The sequence below is a fragment of the Macaca mulatta genome, chromosome 4, assembly GCF_049350105.2.
Source record: "Macaca mulatta isolate MMU2019108-1 chromosome 4, T2T-MMU8v2.0, whole genome shotgun sequence".
In the NCBI taxonomy this organism is placed as follows: Eukaryota; Metazoa; Chordata; class Mammalia; order Primates; family Cercopithecidae; genus Macaca; species Macaca mulatta.
This window is the reverse complement of record NC_133409.1, coordinates 150,730,471-150,751,063: the sequence shown is the minus strand read 5'-3', so window position 1 is coordinate 150,751,063 and position 20,593 is coordinate 150,730,471. Positions and strand designations below refer to the sequence as shown.

The 20,593-nt window shown below is 51.4% G+C and overlaps 3 protein-coding genes across 26 annotated transcripts; 1 reads left to right on the top strand and 2 right to left on the bottom strand.

Annotated features, from left to right (window-relative positions):
* Positions 1–1,073: 1,073 nt before the first annotated feature.
* LTB (lymphotoxin beta) lies at positions 1,074–3,152 on the bottom strand. 2 transcript variants are annotated; one of them, NM_001047150.1, is made up of 4 exons: positions 2,959–3,120; positions 2,329–2,374; positions 2,074–2,145; positions 1,225–1,679 (listed from the first exon to the last, which is right to left on the bottom strand). In NM_001047150.1, the coding sequence occupies exons 1-4, from the start codon at positions 3,118–3,120 to the stop codon at positions 1,225–1,227; spliced, it is 735 nt and encodes a 244-aa protein (NP_001040615.1). The 2 variants fall into 2 exon arrangements, with proteins under 2 accessions (XP_014991414.1, NP_001040615.1); XM_015135928.3 differs by lacking the exon at positions 2,329–2,374 and having other exon boundaries at positions 1,074–1,679; positions 2,959–3,152.
* A 128-nt stretch (positions 3,153–3,280) lies between these two features.
* LST1 (leukocyte specific transcript 1) lies at positions 3,281–11,423 on the top strand. 14 transcript variants are annotated; one of them, XM_077998227.1, is made up of 8 exons: positions 3,288–3,491; positions 6,526–6,680; positions 7,267–7,321; positions 8,206–8,333; positions 8,726–8,824; positions 9,034–9,056; positions 9,703–9,843; positions 10,969–11,423. In XM_077998227.1, exons 4-7 carry the CDS (start codon positions 8,306–8,308, stop codon positions 9,814–9,816), a joined length of 264 nt encoding a protein of 87 aa, XP_077854353.1. In that variant the 5' UTR covers positions 3,288–3,491; positions 6,526–6,680; positions 7,267–7,321; positions 8,206–8,305; the 3' UTR covers positions 9,817–9,843; positions 10,969–11,423. The 14 variants fall into 14 exon arrangements, 13 of the variants coding, with proteins under 13 accessions (XP_077854348.1, XP_077854353.1, XP_077854350.1 ...); XM_077998224.1 differs by having other exon boundaries at positions 9,658–9,843; XM_077998226.1 differs by having other exon boundaries at positions 9,703–11,423.
* Positions 10,029–14,210, bottom strand: NCR3 (natural cytotoxicity triggering receptor 3). 10 transcript variants are annotated; one of them, XM_077998872.1, is made up of 5 exons: positions 13,883–14,187; positions 11,116–11,267; positions 10,923–11,040; positions 10,667–10,774; positions 10,201–10,310 (listed from the first exon to the last, which is right to left on the bottom strand). In XM_077998872.1, the coding sequence occupies exons 1-5, from the start codon at positions 13,923–13,925 to the stop codon at positions 10,201–10,203; spliced, it is 531 nt and encodes a 176-aa protein (XP_077854998.1). In that variant the 5' UTR covers positions 13,926–14,187.
* Between the last annotated feature and the right edge of the window lie 6,383 nt (positions 14,211–20,593).

Here is a 20,593-nt window from a genome sequence, read left to right as displayed (position 1 = left end):
CACTCGAGCCCAGGAGTTTGAGGTTACAGTAAGCTATGATCATGCCACTGTACCCCCATCTGGGTGACAGAACAAGACCCTGTCTCAAAAAACAATTCCAAAAACAAATATGGAGACTGAAATTGAGCCCCCCAAGACTGGGAGCCCCCACTGAGCTCAGAAATTAGGCTTTACCTCCAGCCCTGGGGTGCCAGGCAGGAGAAAACCGTGTGGTAGGCTAAGGGGGTGGTGTGACCCACTGGGGTGACCTAGATAGGGCCTTGGGTCACCCTCTGCCTCCTCCAGCCTGTGGCTGAAAGTCAGTCATGAAGTAAGGGGGGACTACTGTTACTCATCCCAGAAGCACCCACACTTACTCACTTTTGGGAAGGGGGACATAAAGTGTGAAAAAACGGTGAGGATTTTCCGCCTCACCCTAAATGGGACACCATAAGTGGGGCATTGGTTTTTCCTCCTCCCCAGAACTTCCTGGTGTTTTCAGGCACCACAGGCTCCTTCCTGCCGTCCCCATCTCTCTCTAATATTCTCCCCTTCTTTCTCCTTCAGCCTCCTCCCTTCAGACCCTATAAGCCTTGAATTAAGCTCCTTGGAGGAGAAGAGTGGACTGTGAGGTAGGAAACAGAGAGGCCTTCAGACAGCCCTAGGGGGAGAAGTGCGGGGCCCCTCCAGGCCTCATTCCTCTGTCGTGATAGGGGCTTACTCTGCTGCTGGGCCTTTCTGAGTGGTGCTTGCTGTGCTGTGTAACGACCCCTCTCACTGTTGGGGCGAACCCAAGAGAAAAGAGTGTGGTGCAGAGTCTGGTTGGGACCACGTGGCCCTGAAAATCAGGATGCCTGGAGAAGCTTCGGAGTTGGAGGAGTCCCCCTTCCTCCCACCCTCCAACTGGACTAATGATGGGGCCTGGCCATTCAGAGGCAGGGAGAGGGTGGGACAGGCCCACCAACATCCGTAGGAGCAAAGGCCATACGTTGTGTTGTGATGAATTGTTTCAAGCAACCAGAAGAGTACTGAGAATATTTAACCCACACCCGTGCACCCACCCTGAATTAAGACGTGTGTCGCAACTCGGCATCTTTATCGGCAGCACTGAAGCTTTCCATTCTTTATTTTCATCAGGCTCAAAATCAATTTCCAAACAGTCTCCTACATTTTTCCCACTGCCATGGGGTCCTGGGCGTCCGGGCCCCCAATATTTACACACTCGCACCACGCACTCATATTCCCTCACCCCACCATCACGGCCCCAAAGAAGGTCTTCCCTCTCGCGAAGTCCACCATATCGGGGTGACTGATGTTGACGTACACCCTCTCGCCCCTCCGGAGCTGCACCAGGCCGCCGAACCCCACGCTTGTGTACCAGAGAGGCCCGTACCCTTGCCTCCCGGCCGGGTCCAGCACGGGAGTCACGGTCTCAGCGCCCTCGAGCAGCAGCTCCGGAGTGCCCGGCCCGTAGGCGCCCCCCGCCCGGTACAGAGAGCTGCGCAGCGTGACCGAGCGGCCCCGGGGTTCCGCGCCGCCAGGGGGCGCCCGGCCCCGGTAGCCGACGAGACAGTAGAGGTAATAGAGGCCGTCCTGCGGGAGCGCCAGCCCATCGGCGTCCGAGAACTGCGTCCCGCTCGTCAGAAACGCCTGTTCCTTCGTCGCCTCCCAGCCTAGCCCCTGCCCCTTCAGCGGAGCGCCTGCGGAGACACGGGCCCACACGCTCTTGGGAATGCGATCCTAAAGGCTTGGGACTTCTGGGAGGGGGGCGGCTTTTAGTCCCTGCGGGAACCGACCGGGCCGGGGGAGAGGGGATGCTGCTGTCTCTGGGATGAGTGCGAGTTGGGGGCCGAGGGAACTTGGATGTGGGGTGCAGAGCGCTGTAGTGGGGACCCCCAGGCCGGCTTTTGCTTGCACCGGAGGGAAGAAGAAACTACACTGCGGGGACGAGCGGAAGGGTGGGCATGAGCGGCGAAAGGTGGTGAAGCGGATGGGAAACCGAGCCCTGGAATCATGGAGCCGAAAGACTCTGGGCGAGCAGAATTGGAACCTTCGGATTATTTACACTCTTATTCAGGTCTTTGAGGTCCTTACCTATGAGGTGGGCAGCTGGGAGCCCGGGGCTGAGATCTGCTTCTGGCTCCTCCTCCGGCAGCTTCTGAAACCCTGGAAGGGGCAAAGAGTCCACGATTGGGGCCAGGGCAGCCACCCATGCAGGCTACCCTTGAGAGGACAGGCAGCAGGGATGGGGAGCCTGGATTCCTAGAGGAAGAGGTATCTGGGAACGCAGCTGGGAGCTGGGAGCCCCTGAGGGGCTGAAGCGGGGAAGGAGAGACAGTCTGCTCTTACCCAGTCCTTGTTGGGCCTGTGCCCCGGGGTCAGCGGTGTCCGTTACCTGGTTGGGTGGGTCACAGTGCCCAGAGTTCAGATTCAGCTCATCTCACCCCTACCCCTCTGAAAGTGGACCCAAGCTGCAGGCCTGGGGTTTCTCCCACCAGCACCATCCCCAACACACACCTCCCTAGAAGGGAGAGCAAGCAAGGCATAGGTACTTGGGCAGAGAAACAGATGTGCCTCGGAAAGAGGAGAGGAGACACAAGGGGCTGTGTCAGGACACAAGCACAACATCACAGGAACATCGCAGGAACATCACAGGAACATCGCAGGAACATCGCAGGAACAGTGCTCTGCACCCCACATCCATGTTCCCTCTCCCCCACTGGCACTCATCCCAGAGACAGCATCATCCTCCCTCCCCCAGCCCGGTAGGTTCCCGCAGGGGCTAACTGCAGCGGCTCACTGCAACCTCTGCCTCCTGGACAGGAACATGGACACAGAGTCAGCAAAGAGACAGGACATCCCCACCAGGGACAGCCAAGCCAGCTGAGCCAGAGGGGGCAAAAGACCACAGGCACAACCAGAGGGAGCCAAGCATCTGCAAGATACAGCTCTCCACCAGGGCCTGTTGCAGCCACTCACCAGTCCTCCCTGATCCTGGGGCACTAAGGCCAGCACAGCCAGGACAGTGATAGGCACCGCCAGCAACAGGGTCACCAGAGAAGTGGCTCCTGCCACAGCTAGCAGGAGGGAGCCCCTCCCCTGGAGCCTCCCACCCCTGCCCTCCAGCCCCAGTGCCCCCATTGAGACTGAACCAGAGCCAGAGCAGGGGGCTTTCATACCTCAGGGACGGGGCCACCCCCTCTCTGTAGACCTACACACCTGGCTGGGACTTTCCACACACCCCTGCTCCCCTCACCCAGCTTCCTGTTTACCCAGAGCTGGGGTGGGGCAGCTGGATGCCTGGGTTCTCTGAACTGGGGAAGAAGTTGGGGTAGGGAGACAGACTCTCAGGGTGGAACCAAAGGGGTCCTTAGACATCTTCTGGCTCAGCAGAGAGGGAAACTGAGGCTCAGGGAGGAAAGGTAACTTGCAGGAAGCCAGTCAGCAGAGCTGAAATGAGAACACAGATCTCCAGGTTTCCAGTGTGGTTTGCATTCTTCTAAACCCTCAAGGTAGGTGCTGAAGGAAGAGCTGATCCTGTCTCTGAGGTCAAGGGCTGGAGTAGGACAAGGACTGGAGTCTTGAGGGATGGATGTCTGGGTCCTTGAGAAGAACTGATTCCCATACTGGGCTGACATCCTCCCATTCCCTTGCTCACCTCCAGCCCCCTGTGCTGAGTGAGAAAGGGAGAGGTAAGCCTTAGCTTCACCACTGACTACTGACTCACTGAGGAGGGATGGAAATGGAGCTTTACCTCTCGCTACAAAGAGTAAAGACAGATGAACGAGGCATACTCCCACCCTCAGAGAGCTTCGAAGTCGACAATGAGCCCTATCCATTAGTAGGTGCTTACTAAATGTTTATATATAAATGAATAAAAGGACAAATAAATGCAGGAATAACCAAAACAAAGCAGTAAGGACCACATGAATGGTAGACGTAGGCAGCATGAGTGGTTAAGAGTCAAGGGAGGAGCCGGGGCAGTGGCTCACACCTGTAATCCCAGCACTTTGGGAGGCTGAGGCAGGTGGATCACTTGAGGTCAGGAGTTCGAGGCCAGCCTGGCCAACATGGTAAAACCCCATCTCCACTAAAGATACAAAAAATTAGCTGGGTATGGTGGCACACGCCTGTCATTCCAGCTACACAGGAGGCTGAGGCAGCAGAATCACTTAAACCCAGGAGGCAGAGGTTGCGGTGAGCCAAGATTGCACCATTGCATTCCAGCCTGGGCGACAGTCTGAGATTCTGTCTTAAAAAAAAAAAAAAAAAGAGTCAAAGGAAGAAAGACCAGGTCCAAGGAAGCTGGAAGTGGCTCCAATCATCTCCCCTTCTTGGTAACATCTCTATGTGTTTCCATAATACTACTACTAATAATATAGCTGACCCACAAAATTCACTTAGCATGTGTATGCCACTGATTTACACACTTTAATAATTTGTTTGTTTGTTCATTTGTTTGAGGCAGGGTCTCACTATGTCATCCAGACTGGAGTGCAATGGCAGGATCATGGCTCACTGCAGCCTTGACCTCCCAGGCTCTATGGATTCACCCACCTCAGCCTCCTGAATAGCTGGGACTATAGGCACATGCCACCATGCCCAGCTAATTTTTGTATTTTTTGTAGAGATGGATTTTTGCCATATTGCCCAGGCTGGGCTCAAACTCCTGGACTCGCATGATCTGCCCGTGTTGGCCTCCTAAAATGCTGGGATTACAAGCATGAGCCGTCATACCCAGACAATAATTATAATCCTGACGAAAACCCCAAGAGGAAACTGAGGCACAGAGAGGTTAAGAAACTTATGGAGCTCACAGAGCCAGTGGCAGAACCAGGATTTGAACCCAGGCATCTGGCTCCAGAGCCTTGATGAAAAGGCAGTTTAAAAACCGAGTACTGCGGCCGGGCGCAGTGGCTCATGCCTGTAATACCAGCACTTTGGAAGGCCGAGGAAGATGGATCACCTGAGGTCAGGATTTCGATTTAGATCAGCCTGGCCAACATGGTGAAACCCCATCTCTACTAAAAATATAAAAATTAGCTGGGCATGGTGGCAGGTGCCTTTAATTCCAGCTACTTGGGAGGCTGAGGCAGGAGAGTCGCTTGAACCCAGGAGGCAGAGGTTGCAGTGAGCCAAAATCATGCCATTGCACTCCAGCCCGGGTGACAAGAACAAGACTCTGTCTTAAAAAACAAACAAACAAACAAAAACCAGTACTAGGCCAGGTGAGGTGGCTCACACCTATAATGCCAGCACTTTAGGGAGTCAAGGCAGGTGGATCACTTGAGGTCAAGAGTTCGAGACCAGCCTGGCCAACGTGGTGAAACCCTGTCTCCATTAAAAATACAAAAATTAGCTGGGCGTGGTGGCACAAACCTGTAGTCCCAGCTACTTAGGAGGCTGAGGCAGAAGAATCGCTTGTACCTGGAAGGCAGAGGTTGCAGTGAGCCAAGATCACACCACTGCACTCCAGCCTGGGTGACAGAGCAAGACTCCGTCTCAAAAAAAAAAAAAAAAAAAAAAAAGTACTGACTTGTGATTTGTATGTAAAATTTGCCTTCCTCAGGCCAGAAAAGAAATGGGGAAATAAATACTGAACTCCAGTCAATGTTAAGCTTCTGAAGGGTTTAGATGTAAAATGTACTGATATTTGCAATTTTAAAAGATATTTAAAAGTGAGATGGAGGGATACATATGTGATAAAGTAAACAGAAAATGTGAATAGAGCTGGGTGCAGTGTCCACTCCTGTAATGCCAGCACTTTGGGAGGCTAAGGTGGAAAGATTGCTTGAGACCAGGAGTTCAAGACCAGCCTGGGCAACACAGTAAGATCCCATCTCTACAAAGCCTTATGTGGTAGCTGGTGTCTGTAGTCCTGGCTACTCAGGAGGCTCAGATGGGAGGATCTCTGAGCCCAGGAATTCAAGGCTGCAGTGAGCTATGATTTCACCACTGCACTTCAGGCTGGGTGATAGAGACCCCATCTCAAAAACAAACAAACAAAATGTTAATAGTAGCATCTAGGTGGTAAGAATATGTTCACCATACAATTCATCTCATTTCACTCTTTGTTTGTACTTTTTAATAATAAAATTAAAAAAAAAACCTGAATATTATTCAGCATAGGGAACATGGAGAAGGGTCGGGGAGGAAGTAGAAGGTTCTTGAATTTGAAAGGGGAAACACAAATGAATATGGACCCACCCAGGCACCAAATCTCCTCCTCACCCCTTGCCTTACATGAGCTCCCCTGTCTTCACCCTCCTCAAGGAGTGGGTGTGCAATCCTCCAGCACCCATCTCCTTCTCCATCACAGTGCCACTAAGAAGCCTTCACCCAGGTCTCTCCAGAGGGCCTCAGGCTGCTGCCTTTACTTAGTTCTGTGTTCAATGCCAGAATACTGCCTCCTACAGAAAGTCTACCTGGATTGCCCACACCTCTTTTCCTGTCACCAACTTGTCAGCAACTTTCTGTCCTTGATCTATCCACAGGGCTCATGTAGATCTAGTATGGCTGCCTTTAACTCTCGTGTTTGTTAATCAGACAGCCAAGCAGCCTGTTGCATAGAGCTGCAGAACACCAAGTGGGTCACCAGAACACCAAATGTGCTAGAGCTCCCAGTCTGAACTGGAGTGGCGTATGTGTGTCCACAGACATACACCAAGATCAAGAGGTCTCAACAAATGAAGTGTAACAAGGTAATAGAGAAAAAATTAATCAAGGAAGACACATGAAGGAGGTGGGTGTTCACTGACTAGTGGCAGGATCAGTGAAATGACTGGAACTGAGGCAGATTACAGCCCTAGCTATAGGCCCTGGAGTTTGTAAAGAAAGATGTTGTGGCTGGGCGCGGTGGCTCAAGCCTGTAATCCCAGCGCTTTGGGAGGCCAAGACGGGCGGATCACGAGGTCAGGAGATCGAGACCAGCCTGGCTAACACGGTGAAACCCGGTCTCTACTAAAAAATACCAAAAAAACTAGCCGGGCGAGGTGGCGGGCGCCTGTAGTCCCAGCTACTCGGGAGGCTGAGGCAGGAGAATGGCGTAAACCCGGGAGGCGGAGCTTGCAGTGAGCCAAGATCCGGCCACTGCACTCCAGCCTGGGCAACAGAGCGAGACTAAGTCTCAAAAAAAAAAAAAAAAAAAAAAAGAAAGAAAGATGTTGTAACCCTGACCCTCAAGCCCAGCTTCCTTTCCTAACAATGTGGGGGAGGAACCCAGGCTGGAGGAGAAGTTAAAGCCAGAAGAGGGGCAGGAATGTCTGAGGTGGCAACCCTTCTCTCCAGCCAGACAGCACTGGCCAGTTTGAAGTCTGTCCATCCTGCAGGCCACAAGCTCTGGGTAAGCTGGGAATGGGCAGGGACCTTAGTGGAAGGATGGTCACACCCCAGAGTGGGGTGAAGCTAAGATGAGGGGAGGGAGAGTATGGGTTTGAGTTTCCCTGGGCCGTCGAGGAATCCTTTGAGTCTCTGCTGCCCAAAAAAATTAAAGACAATTCCTTTCTGTGCCCACGGCCCTTATGGCCTCCATCTGGGCTTCTGCTCCCCACCCCCGAGAATTCCTCCTAAACCCAGAAGGGTCCTAGTTTCCAGACCCTAGTCAGTATAGCTGGCTCTGGGGTGAAGACAGCGGCCCCCTCTTTGCCCTCAAACAGGAAGCAGTGGTTGGAGGGGAGGAAGTGCCTGAGGGGAAGTTATGGGGCCCCAGATACTCCTCCATGCCCCACTTCAGCCCCAGCAGCATCTGCCTGTGGGAAGCAGCTCTCCACACCAGCCAAAGGGGCCCCCACACTCCCGCACTGCTCTGGGGCTCAGGGAGCAGCCCACCTACTGGGTGTGCTGACATCACCCTCCCTACTTCCCACCAGTGCCCTCACCTATCCAGGCCCGGAGTCCTTCCCCTCCATCAGCCCCTTACCAGCACCTAGAACCATCCAGGGCTGGAAAGTCCCCTCCAAACCACCTGGTCAGCCCAGGGCAGAGGGAAGGGCTGGGCTCTGGAGCTGGACAGAGCTGGCCTTAAACCCCAGCACCACCCTTCTGGGATGGATGACCTAGTAAAGTCCAGGCTGGAATCTTGGGTCTTTACTTGGGCAATGGGCACCATGATACCCTATGTTCTGGGGATTAGCAGTGAGGAATGGAAAGTGCCCAGCTCAGGGTTGGCACATAAGTGAGGATCCCCAGCCTGGGAACAATTATAACAGAGGGCCCCTCACTTCACAGATGAGGAACTTGAGGCGCATCACTAGCCCCTGATCATTTCACCTAAAAGAACAAGGACGAGAGTTCCTGACCTCCAGGCCAGTCCCTGATCCCTGACCTAATGTATACTTGCAGTGATGATAAAATGAGTAAGTAAAGGGCCTCTCACATCTGGATAGGGAGGGTCCTGGGAGCTTAGGAAGTGATGGGGGACAGTGATGTATGTAGCTCATGACTAGGTGGAGAGGCCTCTGGGGCAGCTGGTGCAGGAGGGAAAGGGACCTCACTGGAGGCCCAGAAACAGCAGGGATTTTGGTGGGAAGCCTCTGAGGGGTGAGCCATCTCAGCTATGAGGCAAGGTAGGGCATGTACCCTGGTAGGAGGTAAGGTATTAAGGTTTGGGGTGAGGAAGCTCTGAGGGTATATTTTTCTGCCTCTAAAACTGTTGGAGAGGGAATCTGAGAAAGCCACAACCAACCAGGAGGCTGGGGTACGCTGGAAAGGGAATGGGCTTTCTAACCTTGAGCCCTCTTCCCTGTAGATACATGTATATACATCTACGGGGGCCTGGGGCTGGGCGGGCTCCTGCTGCTGGCTGTGGTCCTTCTGTCCACCTGCCTGTATCGGCTGCATCGAAGAGGTGAGCACTGCACTCCCTCCCTCCCCCCCGCAGCAGTGCCACCTGTGGCCCCACCCACACCCTTTCCCACGGCTTTCCCAGAACACTGCCTGGCCCTGGAGCCACTGGGAAGCCAACAAGGGAGTCCACGCCTGCTGGGGTGGGGAGCTGGGGAGGGCCCGGGAGAAGCACAAAGGGTGGGCTGTGCTGAGCTTCTTTTTTTCTTCCAGTGAAGAGGCTGGAGAGGAGCTGGGTGAGTCCAGGGACAGGGAGTGGGGAGGGTAAGAGAGATCCTGAGTGGGTGAATGGGGAGAAGCATGGCTGAGTGCTGAGAGGAGGGTTGGGAGTGGGAGACAAGGAGAGAGAAAGTAGGAGCATGAGAGAGGCAGAGACAATCGAGGCGAGAGAAAGAGAAAATGAGACAGAAACCAAAAGAAAAAGTGAGAGGGAGGATAGGAGTGAGAGATAGGGAGAAAATGAGAGTGAGAGAGACACAAAGAGAAAGAACAATGAAAGAGAGAGAGATAAAAAAAGAGAGAGAGAGGGAAGGAGAGAGAGAGAGAGAAAGAGAGAGAGAAAGAGAGAGAGAGGCTCCAGAACCAGGCACAGTGGCTCACACCTGTCATTCCAGCTATTGTGAGGCTGAGGCAGGAAGCTAGCTTGAGCTCAGGGGTTGAAGACCATCCTAGACAACATAGTGGAACTCTGCCTGCAAAGATGGCGGGGGCGGGTGGGAGAGAGAGAGAAGAGAGAGAGAAGAGAGGGAAGTAAGAAAGGCTGGAGGTGGGAGAAGAACTCACAGGGAAGGGTCTGAAGGCATCGCCTCCCATCAGCACCTTCTGTCCTGGCCCCAGGTCCAAGGGTCCTCAGAGCAGGAGATCCACTATGCATCTCTGCAGAGGCTGCCAGTGTCCAGCAGTGAAGGACCTGACCTCAGGGACAGAGACAAGAGAGGCACCAAGGAGGATCCCAGAGCTGACTATGCCTGCATTGCTGAGAACAAACCCACCTGAGCACCCCAGACACCTTCCTCAACCCAGGCGAGTGGACAGGGTCCCCCTGTGGTCCACCCAGTAAAGACCATGGTCCCCCCACTTCTGTGTCTCAGTCCTCTCAATCCATCTCGAGCCTCCATTCAAAATGATCATCATCAAAACTTATGTGGCTTTTTGACCTTTGAATAGGAATTTGTTTTTTTAAAATTAAAATTAAAAAAACACGTGGCTCACCCCTCCACCCACTCTGGGGTCAAGTAGTAATTTACTGGGTGAGAGAGAGTGTTCATGGACCCAAGCTCCCCTGACAGCCAGAGGAGGGTATGTGTGGGCCTGGCAGGAAAGGGCAGTTGCCAAGGAGGAGTCATATCTGATCCTTCCCATTTCTCAAGACTATCAGGCTCAGCCTCCTGGGACTGGGGGAAGCAGGTGTGCTGAGCTCCCACATGGTGGTGGGAGGGGCCCTGGGACTACAGCCGGAAGCTGCCTTCTTGGACCTTTCCAGGTCAGACCTGGTGGAAGGGAGTTCAGAGCTGGGGGAATCCGGAGAGAGTAGATTTGGCATCTGGAGAATGGAGAAGAAAACACTTGAGACTCATAAGGAGGAGTTAGTGGTGGGGCAGACAGTGATTTATTGGGGTCTTTTGAAGAGGACTAGGGACCTCTGGGCTCTGGAATCACTCCTCAGGGGCCATCTCAGGAGTGGCAGTGTGTTCCCATGTGACAGTGACCTGGTCAGAGAGAGGACAGGAGCCGCTCAGTGTCGCAGTCCCAAGGCTCTCCTCTTCCTTGTCTCTGGCCTCCCTCCTCCCACTCTCTTACTGCCCCTCCCATCCCATCCACTATTGCCCCTGGCTCCATTACTCACATTTTCCCTGGTAATAGAGGGTGCTGCCCACGGCCACAGAGAGAAAGCTGACAGCATAGAATCCAGCCCGAAGGAGGAGGACTGTACCAGCCCCTAGCTGAGGATATTCTGCATGGGGCAATGTAGAAGGGGGTTGGGGAAGAAGTGCACACAGGCTCAGGGAGGGTAGGGGCCTCAGAGGAGCATCCCTGACTCCCAAGGACATTGCCTCTTGGGGTCTCCAGCCAGGAGGAGACACCACCTCCCAGCATCTCACCTTTCTCCACCACCAGCCGAGTCCCATTCCCTGTCCCGACACCCAGGCCCAGCACCTCCACCCTGCACACGTAGATGCCGGCGTCATGGCCTCGCACGTCCCAGATATGCAGCTCAGCCTGGTGGTCACGGAGGAAACGGGAAGAAGAAAGTGGGGCCAGGCGGCCCCTGAACTCTGGGGTTCCATTCCTCACCTCCTTCCCTGGAGCCACCTCATCTCGGAACCATGTGACGGAGCCAATGGCCAGTCTCCCTTGGCTGGCATTGAAGGAGCAGGGCAGGAAGGCAGAGGATCCTTCTAGGGTACGAATCTCAGGGGGCTGGGACACCCAGAGAGCACAGGATCCTGGGGGCAGAAGGAAGACCCAGAGAAACACCTCCCCAGTTACTCCAAAGAGAAAAGACAACAGAGCTTGGAGTAGAACATCCCAGCTGTCTCTGGGCATAGGGTGCATGGAATAGATACTTTGGGTGCCTCATTAAACCCTTTCCTCTTAACCAATCTGATTTCTTAACATTGCTTATTAAATCATATTTCGGCTGGGTGTGGTGGCTCATGCCTATAATCCCAGCACTTTGGGAGGCTGAGGTGGGTGGATCACTAGGTCCGGAGTTCGAGACCATCCTGGCCAACATGGTGAAACCCCATCTCTACTAAAAAAATACAAAAATTAGCCAGGCATGGTGGCACGCACCTGTAATGCCAGCTACTCGGGAGGCTGAGGCAGGAGAATCGCTTGAACCTGGGAGGCAGAGGTTGCAGTGAGCCGAGATTGCACCATTGCACTCCAGCCTGGGCAACAAAGCAAGACTCCATCTCAAAAAATAAAAAATAAAAATCATTTTTCAAATTCTTCCTATACCAACTCTCACTCTCACCCTCTGCCATCATTCTCCAGCCAGTTCAGTAGTAACTTATCTGGCTGAAATGTAAACCATCATGGTGAAATTAAGCTCATTAATGAATGCAGCTGCCTAGTTAACGAATATCACTCATTATATTATTCCAGGTATTATTTTAGTACAAATGGCATTGTACAGTAAGTCATCCTTCCTCTTTCCTCTTTTTCTTTTTTCTTTTTTTTTTTTTTTTTTTGAGAGGGAGTCTTGCTCTGTTGCCCAAGCTGGAGTGCAGTGGTACAATCTTGGCTCACTGCAAACTCTGCCCCCTGGGTTCAAGCGATCCTGGTGCCTTAGCCTCCCAAGTAGCTGGGACTACAGGCGCCCATCACCATGCCTGACTAATTTTTGTATTTTTAGTGAGATGGGGTTTCACTACCTGGTCTCAAACTCCTGACCTCAAGTGATCCACCCGCCTCGGACCAGGCTAGTCTCAAACTCCTGATCTCAAGTGATCCACCTGCCTCAGCCTCCCAAAGTGCACCTGGACACTCTTTGTTTTTCGTTAAAGAACATTAACTAATTAAATCTCCAGGTGAAGACATGGCCTTAATTGGTTGAGATTCCTATTTAACCCATCCATATTGATGAATTAAACCAAATATTAAAATCCCTGATTAAATTATCTACTGAGGGAAATTTATGAGTCATTCTGTTTCAGTGGTTCTCAAACTTTAGTGTGTATGGAAATTACCCGGAGCATCTGCTAAAACAGATTCCTGGGGCCACCCCAGAGTTTTTTATTCAGTAGGTCTGGAGTGGGGCCTAAGAATTTGTTCTAGGTTCCCAGAAATCCACATTTTGAGAACTCCTGCATTTAGTTAATAATATGCTTGATAATTAAGGTCTCTCAGTTCATTAAAAACAGTTTCAGCCCGGAGCGGTGGCTCACGCCTGTAATCCCAAAACTTTGGGAGGCCAAGGCGAGTGGATCACCTGAGGTCAGGAGTTCAAGACCAGCCTGGCCAACATGGTGAAACCTCATCTCTACTAAAAATACGAAAGTTAGCCAGTGGTAATGACCTGTGATCCCACCTACTTGGGAGGCTGAGAGAGGAGAACTTGTACCCGGGAGGTGGAGGCTACAGTGAGTTGAGATACTGCCCCTGCACTCTAGTCTGGACAATAGAATGAAACTGTCTCAAACAAAAAAATAGTTTTACCACCAGGCGGGCGCAGTGGCTCATGCCTGTAATTCCAGTAATTTGGGAGACCAAGGCAGGCAGATCACTTGAGATCAGGAGTTTGAGACCAGACTGGTCAACGTAGCAAAACCCCAACTCTACTAAAAATACAAAAATGGCTGGGAGCAGTGGCTCAGGCCTGTGATCCCCACACTTTAGGAGGCCAAGGTGGGCAGATCACCTGAGGTCAGGAGTTTGAGACCAGCCCAGCCAACATGGTAAAATCCTGTCTCTACTAAAAATACAAAAATTAGCTGGGTGTGGTGGTGCACGCCTGTAATCCCAGCTACCCAGGAGGCTGAGGCAGGAGAATTGCTTGAACCTAGGAGGTGAAGGTTACACTGAGCCAAGATTGTGCCACTGCACTCCAGTCAAAGTGACAGAGCAAGACTCCGTCCCAAAAAAAAAAAAAAAAAAAATTAGCCAGGTGTGGTGGTGCATGTGTGTAGTCCCCGCTACTCGGGGAGGCTGAGGCAATTCACCTGAACACGGGAGGCAGAGGTTGCTGTGAGCCGAGATCGCACCACTGCACTCTAGCCTGGCGACAGAGCGAGACTCAGTCTCAAAAACAAAACAAAACAAAACAAACAAAACAAAAAACAGTTTCACCAAGAAATTTATCACAGATTTCCTTGGATCTCTCAAACTCCTAATTATATGTCTAGACCTTATCTAAAAAGCTTCACAGTGGATGACACAGAGAGACTGTGAATTGGGGGAGTCCACTGAGTGTCACCTTTGGAGCGGTCCCACTCCTCCCTCAGAGCCAGGTGTTTCAGCCCCCACTAAGCCTGTTCCCTGTAGCATCTAGTCCAGCCTCCTGGATCTCCCTCCTCCCACCCACACTCCTTGGGGTCCTGAGCACACGCCCTGTCACCTGGATAGACCATGATCAAGATGAGCAACAGCATCCAGGCCATGTCGGAAGATGTCCCAGTTGGCGAAGGGGATCTGAGCAGTGAGGTCTGGGTGGAGGAGGGAGGACTCACTACTTGTAGCCAGGCCTTTGGTCACCAGATGGGGATGGGGAGCTTCCTATGACACACGGGACTCACATATCACTTGCTAAGGATCACAACTGCCAGGGACCTCGAGCATCAAATGCATGCCTCCCTGAGGAGAGAGGATGGATGCTGCTGATGGAGATGTCTGGGTCTCTAGGAGGCCAAGGGGCCAGCTTGTGGCAGGCTAGCTAAGCATGTGAGGGGGAGGGTGGGGCTTAGATGGCTGCTAACCCAAGGGTGAGTGGGCGGTTGGGCGGGTGAGACCAGGATGTGGGTTCCCCTAACTTCTGAGGTTCAAGAAGACCAGCTTTTACCCAGAACAAGCCTCCAGGAGCCCTCCCTGGCCCAGAAGCTAACCTACTTCCCCTCCCCACTGCTCACCAGTACCCAGACCCATCCCATCCATTCCCTTCCTGGAATCTGGCCTCACTGCACCCCAGGGCTGCTCCAAGATTTCTATGAGGGGTTAGGAGAAGCAAGCTGATTGGTGAAGCTATATTTAATTTGCATAGCAATCACCCTGGGTGTGTGTGTGTGTGTGTGTGTGTGTGTGTGTGTGTGTGTGTGGTTGGGGGTTTCTTTTGTTTTTTTTTGAGATGGAGTCTCACTCTGTCACCCAGGCTGGAATGCAGTGGCATAATCTCGGCTCACTGCAACTTCTGCTTCCCGGGTTCAAGCAATTCTCTGGCCTCAGCCTCCCCAGTAGCTGGGATTACAGGCGCACACCACCAAGCCCGGCTAAATTTTGTATTCTTTGTAGAGAAGGGGTTTTACCATGTTGGCCAGGCTGGTCTCAAACTCCTGATCTCAAGTGATCTGCCAACCTCGTCCTCCCAAAGTGCTGGCATTCCTGTTTTGGTTTTTTGAGACAGGGTCTGGCTGTGTCTCATCCAGGCTGGGTTCAGTGGCGCCATTACAGCTCACTGTAGCCTCGACCTCCTCGACTCAATCAATCCTCCCACTTCAGTCTCTTGAGTAGCTGGGACTACAGGCGCACACCACCACACCAGGCTAATTTTTGTAGTTTTTGTAGAGATGGGGTCTCCTTGTGTTGCCCAGGCCAGTATCCGACTCCTGGGCTCAAACAATCCACCCACCTAGGCCTCCCAAAGTTCACGAACCACGATGCCTGGCGAAACGTATTTCTTAAACAATGAGATTTGGAAGTCAAAATTACTCCTTAAACCATGGACTACAGGATGGATGTTATGATAGCAGGCATGAAAACAATGTTCAGCCGGGTGCAGTGGCTCATGCCTGTAATCCCAGCACTTCGGGAGGCTGAGGTGGATGGATCACCTGAGGTCAGGAGTTTGAGACCAGCCAGGCCAACATGGCGAAATCCCGTCTCTACTAAAAATACAAAATTAGCTGGGTGTGGTGGGGCGTGCCTGTAGTCCCAGCTACTCGGGAGGCTGAGGCAGGAGAATCACTTGAACCCAGGAGGCGGAAGTTGTGGTGAGCCGAGATTGCACCATTGCACTCCAGCCTGGGCAACAAGAGCGAAACTCCGTCTCAAAAAAAAGAAGAAAACAACGTTCATCTCTTTGGACATCTCCATCAGAGCTTTTGGTTAACTATGTACATTTTCAATGAGCAGTAATCATTTTAAAGAAATCTTATATTTCAGAGCAGTAGACCTCAACAGTAGCCTTAAAATACTCAGTAAACCAGCTGGGCACAGTGGCTCACATTTGTAATCCCAGCACTTTGGGAGGCCAAGGTGAGAGGATGGCTTGAGGTCAGGGTTTGAGACCAGCCTGGGCAACATGGCAAGACTCTGTCTCTACAAAAAAATTTAAAATTAGCTGGACATGGTAGCACATGCCTATAGTACCAGTTACTCAGGAAGTTGAGGCAGGAGGATTCCTTGAGCCCAGGAGTTACAAGGATGCAGTGAGCTATGATTTTGCCACTGCATTCCAGCCTGAGTAATGGAGTGAGAACTTGTCTCTAAATAAAATACAATTTAAATTGGGAAGAGTAGTAAACGGAGTTTAAAAGAAAAAAAATGTGGCTAGGTATGGTGGGTCATACCTGTAATCCCAGTACTTTGGGAAGCCCAGGTGGACAGATCACTTGAGCTAAAGTGTTGGAGGCCAGGCCAGGCACGGTGGCTCATGCCTGTAATCCCAGCACTCTGGGAGGCTGAGGCCGGCCAATCACGAGTTCAGGAGATTGAGGCCATCCTGGCAAACACGGTGAAACCCCGTCTCTACTAAAAATACAAAAAATTAGTTGGGCGTGGTGGTACCTGCCTGTAGTCCCAGCTACTAGGGAGGCTGAGGCAGGAGAATCACTTGAACCCAAGAGGCAGAGGTTGCAGTTAGCTGAGATTGTGCCACTGAACTCCAGCCTGGGTGACAGAGCAAGACTCCGTCTCAAAAAAAAAAAAAAAAAAAAAAAAAAGAGTTAGAGATCAGCCTGGACAACATGACCAAACCCTATCTCTACAAAAAAAAAATGCAAAAATTAGCTGAGCATAGTGGCTCATGTCTGTGGTCCCAACTACTCAGGAGGCTGAGGTAGGAGGATCACTTGACCCTGGAAGGCAGAGGTTGCAATGAGCTGAGATCATGCTGCTGTACTACAGCCTGGGCAACAGATTGAGACCGTGTCTCAAAAATAAACAAAAAAAAAAAAAAAGAAAAATTTTTAAGTCAGTAAACTACGTTGTAACAGATGTACTATCATCTAGACTTTTTTTTTTTTTTTTTTTTGAGATGGAGCCTTGCTCTGTCACCCAGGCTGGAGTGCAGTGGTGGCGACTCAGCTCACTGCAGCCTCTGCCACCTGGGTTCAAGTGATTCTTCTGCCTCAGCCTCCCAGTATCTGGGATTACAGGTACCTGCCACCAGGCCCAGCTAATTTTTGTATTTTTAGTAGAGACAGGGTTTCACCATCTTGGCCAGGCTGATCTTGAACTCCTGACCTCAGGTGATCCGCCCACCTCAGCCTCCCAAAGTGCTGGGATTATAGGCGTGAGCCACCACGTCCAGCCATCTAGGCTTTATTGTTCCATTTATAGAGCATGGCAGAGTAAATTTAGCTAATTCTTGCTGAGTGCAGTGGTATGTGCCTGTGTCTCTGCTACTCAGAAGGCTGAGGTAGGAGGATCACTTGAGGATAGAAGTTCAAGGCTGCAGTATGCTATGATTTTGCTTGTGAAAGCCGTGGCTCCATGGCACTCCAGTCTGGGCAACAGAGCAAGACCCTCTCTCTCTCTCTCTCTCTCTCTCTCTCTCTCTCTCTCTCTCCTCTCTCTCTCTCTGAGACAAGGTCTCACTCTGTTGGCTAGGCTAGAGTGCAGTGGCACAATCATGGCTCACTGCAGCCTCAACCTCCTGGGCTCAAACCATCTTCCCACCTCAGCCTCCTGAGTAGCTGCCACACACCACCATGCCTAGATAATTTTTGTATTTTTCGTAGAGACAGGGTCTCACCATGTTGTCCAAGCTGGTCTCAAACTCATGGGCTCAAGTGATTTGCCCACTCAACCTCTCAAAGTACTGGGATTACAGGCATGAACCACTGCACTTGTCCAACCTCAGCTCTACAAAAAAGAAAAAAAAAAAAAAGTCCAGGCACAGTGACTCACTCCTGTAATCCCAGCACTTTGGGAGGCCGAGGCGGGTGGATCACCTGAGGTTGGTAGTTCGAGACCAACCTGACCAACATGGAGAAATCCCGTCTCTACTAAAAATACAAAATTAGCCGGGCATGGTGGTGCACGCCTGTAATCCCAGCTGCTTGGGAGACTGAGGCAGGAGAGTCACTGGGAGGCGGAGGTTGTGGTGAGCTGGGATCGTGCCATTGTACTCCAGCCTGGGCAACAAGAACAAAACTCTGCCTCAATAAATAAATAAATAGGCCAGGTGTGGTGGCTCACTCCTGTAATTCTAGTACTTTGGGAGGCCTAGGCGGGTGGATCACCTGAGGTTGGGAGTTTGAGACCAGCCTGACCAACATGGAGAAATGCCGTCTCTCTACTAAAAATACAAAATTAGCTGGGCGTGGTGGCGCATGCCTGTAATCCCAGCTACTCAGGAGGGTGAGGCAGGAGAATCGCTTGAACCTGGGAGGCGGAGGTTGCAGTGAGCCGAGATCACGCCATTGCACTCCAGCCTGGGCAACAAGAGCGAAACTCCATCTCAAAATAAATAAATAAATAAATAAAATAAGATAGGTGTGCTGGTGTGTTCCAGTAGTCTTAGCTACTTGGGAAGCTGAAGCAGGAGGATCACTTGAACCCAGGAGTTCGAGGCTGCAGTGAGCTATGATCTTGCCACTGCACTCTAGCCTTAATGACAGAGTGAGACCCTGTCTCAAAAAAAAAAAAAAAAAAAATCACTAATCACAGATCATAACAGATAAAATAATCATGAAAATTTTGAAATACTGCAAGAATTACCAAAATGTGCCACAGAGACACAAAGTGAGCACAGGCTATTGGAAAAGTGGCACCTGTAGACTTGCTCAACACAGGGTTGCCACAAACTTCAATATATAGAAAAATGTGGCTGGGTGCGGTGGCTCAAGCCTGTAATCCCAGCACTTTGGGAGGCCGAGACGGGCGGATCACGAGGTCAGGAGATCGAGACCATCCTGGCTAACACGGTGAAACTCCGTCTCTACTAAAAAATACAAAAAACTAGCCGGGCGAGGTGGCGGGCACCTGTAGTCCCAGCTACTCGGGAGGTTGAGGCAGAAGAATGGCATAAACCCAGGAGGTGGAGCTTGCAGTGAGCCGAGATCCGGCCACTGCACTCCAGCCTGGGCAACAGAGGGAGATTCCGTCTCAAAAAAAAAAAAAAAAAAATGCACATCTGTGGAACACAATAAAACAAGGTAATACCTCCACAGGGATTAGTACAAGAGTATGCCAGACACTCTTGTATGTGTATCACACAGCTACAGGAGATAATACAGCACATAGAAGGGAAGGATGACATGTGATACGCCACGTGCCCACCCCTTACCACATGCCCCCTTCTGGCTCCTTTTACTATTATATTTTTCAGAGACAAGGGGTCTCACTCTGTCACTCAGGCAGCAATACAGTGGTGTGATCATTGCTCACAGCAGCCTCGACCTTCTGGACTCAAGCAATCCTCCTGCCTTGGCTTCCTAAGTAGCTTGGAATACTGGTAAGTACCATCACACCTGACTTTTTACTTTTATTTATTTTTGAAAGACAGCATCCTGCTATGTTGTCCAGGTCTCGAACTCCTGGTCTGGCTCCTTTTATTTATTTTATTTATTTATTTATTTATTTTGAGATGGAGTCTTGCTCTTGTTGCCCAGGCTGGAGTGCAATGGCACAATCTCAGCTCACCGTAACCCCCGCCTCCCGGGTTGAAACGATTCTCCTGCCTCAGCCTCCCGAGTAGCTAGGATTACAGACGTGCGCCACCACACCCAGCTAATTTTTGTATTTTTAGTAGAGACTGAGTTTCACCATGTTGGCCAGACTAGTCTTGAACTCCTGACCTCATGATCCGCCCGCCTTGGCCTCCCAAAGTGCTGGGATTACAGGCGTGAGCCACCACGCCCGGCCTGGCTCATTTTATGTTAATACATGTTGTTGTTGCTGCTGTCGTCGTTGCGAGACAGAGTCTTGTTCAGTCGCCCAGGCTGGAGTGCAGTGGCACAATCTTGGTTCATTGCAACCTCTGCCTCCCAGGCTCAAGCAATTCACATGCCTCAGCCTCCCGAGTATCTTGGTTCACAGGCGTGTGCCACCACACTCAGCTAACTTTTGTGTTTTTAGTACTGATGGAGTTTCGCCATGTTGGCCAGACTGGTCTCAAACACTTGGCCTTAAGCGATCCACCCACCTTGGCCTCCCAAAGTGCTGGGATTACAGGTATGAGCCACCACGCCCGACCTAATACATGTTTTTTCTCTTTGTGTCTGTGTTTCTAGCTCTGTGTCATAGTCCTTTTGTAGATTGTCCAGTTCCCACCCATCACTGAAGTAATTCAGAGCTTTCTTTTGGAGAAGCAGTCATCTCATGGTTAAGAATGCTGGTTTGGAATGAGCCTGGGTTCAAATGCCAGTTCCCCTGCAATCCCCACAATTATGTTATACAATCTTTTTTTTTTTTTTTTTTTTGAAACAGGGTCTCACTCTGTCAACCAGTCTGGAGTGCAGTGGTGTGATCATAGCTCCCCGTAGCCTTGAACTTTGAACTCCTGAACTCAAGTGATCCTCCCACGTCAGCCTCCAGAGTATCTGGGACTACAGACACACATCATCACGTTTGGCACACTTACTTTTATTTTTTGTACAGACAGGGTCTCACTGTGTTGCCCAGGCTGATCTAAAACTCTTGGCCTAAAGCAATCCTCCCACTTCGGCCTCCCAAAGTGCTGGGATTACAGGTGTGAGCCACTGTGCCCAGTCTAATCTTGAACGAATTATTTGACCTCCCTCAGCTACCGGAACAACCACACATGCCACACAACCTGGGAAGGACCAACTCAGCCTTCTCCAGCAGTGATGTGGCCACCGCCCCAGGGATATCTAACTAGAGGATGTGGGACGGAGGCATCATGGCAAGGCCAGGGCTGCCCCCTGGTGGT

What these genes read in the sequence shown, in the direction of transcription:
- LST1 (XM_077998219.1), top strand. Translation starts at nt 8,306, where the DNA reads ATGTATACTTGCAGTGATGATAAAATGA. An exon ending in GTATCGGCTGCATCGAAGAG is followed by an intron (nt 8,825 to 9,033) that starts GTGAGCACTGCA and finishes TTTTTCTTCCAG; the next exon opens with TGAAGAGGCTGGAGAGGAGC. An exon ending in AGAGGCTGGAGAGGAGCTGG is followed by an intron (nt 9,057 to 9,636) that starts GTGAGTCCAGGG and finishes GCCTCCCATCAG; the next exon opens with CACCTTCTGTCCTGGCCCCA.
- LTB (NM_001047150.1), bottom strand. Translation starts at nt 3,120, where the DNA reads ATGGGGGCACTGGGGCTGGAGGGCAGGGGTGGGAGGCTCCAGGGGAGG. An exon ending in CCCAGGATCAGGGAGGACTG is followed by an intron (nt 2,375 to 2,958) that starts GTGAGTGGCTGC and finishes CCACCCAACCAG; the next exon opens with GTAACGGACACCGCTGACCC. An exon ending in ACAGGCCCAACAAGGACTGG is followed by an intron (nt 2,146 to 2,328) that starts GTAAGAGCAGAC and finishes TGCCCCTTCCAG; the next exon opens with GGTTTCAGAAGCTGCCGGAG.
- NCR3 (XM_077998868.1), bottom strand. Translation starts at nt 13,925, where the DNA reads ATGGCCTGGATGCTGTTGCTCATCTTGATCATGGTCTATCCAG. An exon ending in CTTGATCATGGTCTATCCAG is followed by an intron (nt 11,268 to 13,882) that starts GTGACAGGGCGT and finishes TTCTGCCCCCAG; the next exon opens with GATCCTGTGCTCTCTGGGTG. An exon ending in CCTCTATTACCAGGGAAAAT is followed by an intron (nt 10,530 to 10,666) that starts GTGAGTAATGGA and finishes CTCTCTGACCAG; the next exon opens with GTCACTGTCACATGGGAACA.